Source organism: Electrophorus electricus, chromosome 7 (genome assembly GCF_013358815.1).
Source record: "Electrophorus electricus isolate fEleEle1 chromosome 7, fEleEle1.pri, whole genome shotgun sequence".
Lineage (NCBI taxonomy): Eukaryota > Metazoa > Chordata > Actinopteri > Gymnotiformes > Gymnotidae > Electrophorus > Electrophorus electricus.
In genome coordinates this window covers 5,203,474-5,209,256 of record NC_049541.1, presented here as the reverse complement: position 1 = coordinate 5,209,256, position 5,783 = coordinate 5,203,474, and the positions used below count along the sequence as shown (strand labels likewise).

The following is a 5,783-nucleotide window of genomic DNA, read 5'->3' as shown; positions in this document are numbered from 1 at the left end:
AGGGTTAAGGGTCTTGCTCAGCAGTTGAATGTGGCAACTCGGCAGTGTTGGCAGCCTTCTGATTATAAGTCAAATACCTTAACCACTGAGCTACCGTTACCCAAGCCCCAATGGGGCTTGTACCTGTGGTCAGCATGACATAACAAATGGCCCTTGTGTTTCAGGTGCAATGTCTGCCCCTGAACTGCTGAAACACTAATGCAAAATATGTTTGGCTATTGTATGTTTTTATCAACAATTTTGTCTGATATTTGACATGGATTAAACTATTTTACGTATTGTTTCACTTATAAATACCTCAGCAGCTAATCTTCCATTTTTGTTTGATTTCTGAGTCATTTATGCTTGCAGGTCACATTCTCTTTCCATTCTATTAATGTCCTTCTCTGTCTGGGGGTGGGTGAGGGGAGGGGAGCTTTTTGTATGTCTGAACTTAAAATATTTATACTTTTTATTTGTTGTAAAATACATTTTAATAAAAATGAAGAATTTGCTATTTCCTGAATTTAACTGGACACAGTAAAACTAAAATGGTGGTGGTGAAGTGGAAGCAGGTAGTTATAGAGAAGAAGAGGAGCAGAATGTATGTTACACAAACCACAAGGTCACAACCACTGAGCTGTTGGAGACATGGCCACAGCATAGTAAGTAAGTAATGTTGAATGTTGTATATCATTGGTGGCTGTACATGAGCAATTTAAGTGAATAATTTCTTGTGTGTGTGTGTATATGTGTTCCAGATCCACTGCCAGGATTTCCACCCTGATCGAGACTCCGCCACGTTTCTTGCCGGGTTTCCCAGCCAACTGTGTCGGCTATTTAAAGGCCCATTGCAGAAGAGAAGAGGAGAGAGGAAGGAAGGAGATGGTGTGTTGGTTTGGAATTGTTTTACTGTGACTGAAAATTTGTATGAGGTTTTGTGTATGACCTTGTTTTTCCCCCATTTTTGGACCTAGTCTTTGGCTTCGCCCCTCCTGCTCCGGTAGCTATATATATTCATATATACAGTGTAAATATTGTTTGTTTGGTATTTTGGTGCTGGACACTGGTGGTAGGGAGTGACTGCCATTTTTGTTGGGTGTGGGTTTTGTCTCTGTTTTTGTGTTGGTGAGTTAAGAAAGTTTGTTGTATGTTTCTTGTGTTAGGATTAGTGAGTGTGTAGTTTTACTTAAATGTGGCTTATGTTTGTTATTTTGGCTTGGGTCACTCCTGAACACACTTGCACCAGTATGATTTTGTTTATGAACCATAACCTCTGTAAAATATACTGAAAATACCTTCCATTTGTGCTTCTGTTCGTTTTGTTTCTGCTCACTTTTTCACAACTTCCACTACATCGGCCATTTGTACTTCCTTTTCCTTGTTACGGCCTCAGCCTAGACGGGGTCGTAACACAGTGTTCAATTGTTAAGAAAAATATGGCACATTATTGCTAAAAGATGGTGAGATTAACTGATGACATCCTGTATCCCCTTAATAGTAAACAAGCCAGCGGTGCTCTTTAAGCCTGGAATGTTCACTTCTGAGGTGCTGCAGAACAAAATACTGATAGAAGTCAAAGAACGGATAGTTCAGAGAAGGAAGGTGCTCTACACTCTGCGATGGTACTAAAGTGCATCTTTGCTCTCTCCATTTTGGTCTCAAATACAGGTAAAAAAAAAAAGTAAAAATCTTCAGCCTTACAGGGTTAGAATGTTTGATAATCTGATATTTTAGAAGTTGGACTTAGCAAGCATCGACTGAAGTGAATATTGCTAGTGTGCTTGTGTGTTATGAAACAGTAGTCTGTGTGCCATTATTAATGGTTTGAACAAAATTAAGACAATTCTTTTCTACTTGCTAGAAGAGTATTGAAGGCATTGTTGTAAACACATGGCAAAGATTGAGTTTAGCATTTTTCATAAGGAACAGTGGAAGAACACTAATACATTCACTGCCTATAGTTTGAGACTATAGGCAGGAACAATTAATGTTGGCCATCCTCTGTTATTGATAGGCTCAGTCATGACCTAAACACAGCAGTGATTGATTAAAAACACCAAAAAACAAAAACACACTTAACTGATGTCTGGTAAACTTGTACCAGCACAAACACCCACCACCATTTTCAGCAAAATGCTTTAGGATGGTCCACAAATGTAATACAGGATTAAACAAGGATTCTATGGTCAGAAGCTGGTCAGTCATTACTGTGGTAGATGATGGCCAATGGATTGTACATGTCAACAGATCTGAAACCAATGCAAGTCTTCAGAAACTCCTAAAGCGTATCTGCACTTTCCAGAATTCAGATCTCAACACCAGTCTCACTGTTACTTTGTCATTAGAAAGTATTCTACTGCTTCATGGTTGTACTATTTGCTTTAAATTTGTTTTCTTTGAAAAGTAACACCAGTAAAAATATTAACAGTAGTTTATACTAGCTAGTTCTAGTACTTTAAAATAAAAGAATACACTTCTTTATGTAAACTTTTAAGATGTTGCTCACTGGATGTTCCTTTTATCTGAATAGGTGTAGCTGTGTTCTTTAATTTTCTAAATGTAATGAAGATTCATGTCTTTCCCACTGCTCCATACAGTTAGCCTTCACTTATAGCATCAGCTTCAGTCACTAAGGCATTTTGCAACATGTGGAAACTGGCATTTTATTTTCACATTATACTACTTGACAATTTGCTCCACTTATGGTGCACATTGCTAATTAAGTTACAGAAAATCATACCATATTTCTGCTTCAACAAGCTTACCAAAAAGTCACCACATCCTAACCAATCTGCTTATCTTTGCAATTCTTTACAGTGTCCCATGAGGAGTTAAGGCTTATTGGCACTTCAGTTCAAATGGATGCACAGGACCATGAATCTACATTTGAGGAGTTCATTTGGAGATTTAACAAAACAATAAATCTGATAAAATATTATAATGAGACAAAAAAAATGAAAGTAAACCCCTCTTATGAAGGGAGAGTAGAGGTCAATATTGAAACCTACAGTCTGACACTGAAGAACTTGCAGAAGAAGGACAGTGGACTGTATGAAGCACAAGTAACTCATTTCAAGGACAAGATAGTTGCTATGTACTATCTCTCCGTGTTTGGTAAGTTTTACAGCATGGTAAACAGCAGGAGAGGTGCAATTACTGAAACAACAACATTGTGTTGTGATGCTACATTTATTTTCTTTAACCATGCACATACAGTAAATCCACCAAGACAAAGCAACTTGAATTTAAGGAATTGAGGCCACAAAGTTATTAAAAGCTGCATGGATTGTTGACAATGTAGTCATTACTGTGATAGACAGGAAGATAAGTCATGAGAGAGGTGACCAAAAATCAGGATCATTCTAACAGATTTAGTAGTGTCTTGTGCAAATATTTAGGCTAGCTCTACCTGACTAATGATGTATAATTGTCTGTGTTTCTACCACAGACCCAGTGGAGACTCCTGGCCTTACTTATGTTCCAGACAAGCAAATTGGTGATCCCTGTAATATAACTCTCACCTGTAGAGGTCATGGCCTCTCAGTCATCTCTAGCTGTTTTAATAAAACCTGTGAGGAGAATGAAATATCACGTGAAGGCATCACCCTTTACCTGTCTGTCATAAACAGCAGCTCAGTCATCTGCAACATAAGCAACCCAGTCAGCTGGAACATGAGTGCCATCGAGATGAAAGACCTTAAACAAGTCTGTCATCCCAAAGGTGCAAACACACACACACACACACACACACACACACACACACACACACACGCTTTAAATTATGTTGCACAATTTAATTAAAGCATCCAGTCCCTTACGTACCCTGCCTGTGATGCTGTCGTAACGGCCCAAGTGCCGCAGGACGTACAGAATCGCTTGACAGGGACAGACGTTTCTTGATGAACATTGACGACATCGGCACTCACAGCTAACACAAGCATTGAGCCGGTGGACAGAGGCACAAACAGGAACAACGATTGACAATCAGGCACACGCTAACAAGGGTTTAAATACCTACAAACATGGCGAGACTAAAGCGATGCAGGTGTGTGCTTAACGACTTGGGCGTGGTTACACGCGACACGCAGTCAATGCAGAACTCCCGCTGCACGCGGCGGGCCATACCACGTGACCGGTGGAAGTGGCGCGTTCTGTGACAGCTGTAGCCAATAAATTGAGGCACAGCACCTCCTAATGGTCCAATCTGACGCCACACTCTTTTAATTATACTTAAACAGGTAAACGTTTGAAGAATAATTAATAGTTGATGTCATTTGGACGAGTACATCTAAAAAGAAATCTGTCCTTCTGAAGGTCAACATTTCCCCACAAAGCTAAATACCGCAAATGCTAAATAACCCTTCAGCCTGAACTACCCCTCAGCCAATTACTACCCCAACAGCTAAACAACTCAATAACTACCCAATTTTGTGAGAACATTGGTGTGTCATTAGTCCAAGAACATTAGTGTGAAAATGTTACAATTGTGGACTTTATGCTGTGTTTCAGATGCAGTGCCTTCCGCTGCTGGTGTGTCTGTGTGTCTTCTGAAGACGGTCGTGTACTCTGTAGTTTTGATCCTTATGACGTCTGCAGTCATCACCGTCCACATAAAAGCGAGGCTGGCCCCATAATCTTAAAGATGCATACAATGCTACATAGTTTATATATGCTATTCTAACTTTAATAGTCATCAAACATAAATAAACTGGTGTGTTGTGAATATCAGCGCATACACACTAAGCATTAACTATGTTATTTAGAAAGGTCAACATTCCTTTCCTATATTTAAAAAACATTAACTTTGTTGTATATTGAGGCCTTATGATGAAAACCTGCCTGCATCTTATTCTCACCCATTTCTCACCCATCAACTATGCTAAAATGCTAAAAACATTATTGTATTTGATTAATGCATGTTGTATTAATGTTTATTTAGACTAATGTGACACAGAAGGTAATGTGATTATTAATCTTGTCAGATAATTAAGTAATGCTTTTTAAATAAACAAATCTCATGAGGCATGAGATTATACAACTTATATTGAAATTCAATGTAAGATCTGCAATGTGTGTGGTTAATTGAGATAAACAATCAGAAAACAAGGAGGAAGAGGTTCATATTCAGTTTGAAAGTGATACTGGCGAACATTTCTATTCTACCTCAGAAAACAATACAAGACACAAGCGAAGCATATAAAACGTTTGCATGGTGGTTAAGTGCTTGACTTGTAATTGGAAGGTTGCTGGTTCAAACCCCACCATTGCCAAGTTGGTCCCCTGAGAGGTTCCTCAACTCGTAATTGTAAGGACTTTTGGATAAAAGCATCAGATAAATGTAATGTTATATGTTCAACTTTGAGTACTACATAGAACCTGCTTCTTCGCATCACTAATAATGCGGTTGATAGGGATAGATCAGAAACCTGCAATGACAGGAATGTTTCCTGTGAATGTGTGAACACAGAGGGTTACTATTGTCACTAATGTACAGAACCTCCATGCCAGTGTTACGTGCCTTCATTGTAACCGTTTACGCTATGTATCAGTGTCATTGTTGTATGCGTTATATGTCAATAAACCTCCATCAAAGTCGAGGGAGTCTGCCGCCCTGCGGCACTTGTCTGTCACAATTTCATCCTTTGTAAGAACGAACTGAGATTCGCCGTGCAACTTTCTATGATACTCCTTTCAAATGTTTCAATTGTTGACTATTGTGTACTGTATATTGTTACTGCATATATATCTTATATGCACTATTTTATGTGTATTATTACAACACAGTTGAGTTACATCTTGTT

The 5,783-nt window shown here is 38.8% G+C and overlaps 1 protein-coding gene across 3 annotated transcripts; it reads left to right on the top strand.

Annotated features, from left to right (window-relative positions):
- Nucleotides 1-526: 526 nt before the first annotated feature.
- On the top strand, nucleotides 527-5,577 carry LOC113569028 (SLAM family member 9). 3 transcript variants are annotated; one of them, XM_026997155.2, is made up of 6 exons: nucleotides 527-644; nucleotides 741-982; nucleotides 1,481-1,650; nucleotides 2,800-3,096; nucleotides 3,431-3,703; nucleotides 4,492-5,577. In XM_026997155.2, exons 3-6 carry the CDS (start codon nucleotides 1,602-1,604, stop codon nucleotides 4,614-4,616), a joined length of 744 nt encoding a protein of 247 aa, XP_026852956.2. In that variant the 5' UTR covers nucleotides 527-644; nucleotides 741-982; nucleotides 1,481-1,601; the 3' UTR covers nucleotides 4,617-5,577. The 3 variants fall into 3 exon arrangements, with proteins under 3 accessions (XP_026852956.2, XP_026852957.2, XP_026852955.2); XM_026997156.2 differs by having other exon boundaries at nucleotides 527-648; nucleotides 741-867; XM_026997154.2 differs by having other exon boundaries at nucleotides 527-648.
- The last annotated feature ends 206 nt before the right edge of the window (nucleotides 5,578-5,783 follow it).

Coding starts and splice junctions, on each gene's coding strand:
- LOC113569028 (XM_026997155.2), top strand. CDS start 1,602: ATGGTACTAAAGTGCATCTTTGCTCTCTCCATTTTGGTCTCAAATACA. Junction 1,651..2,799: donor CATTTTGGTCTCAAATACAG/GTAAAAAAAAAA, acceptor AATTCTTTACAG/TGTCCCATGAGGAGTTAAGG. Junction 3,097..3,430: donor GTACTATCTCTCCGTGTTTG/GTAAGTTTTACA, acceptor TTTCTACCACAG/ACCCAGTGGAGACTCCTGGC.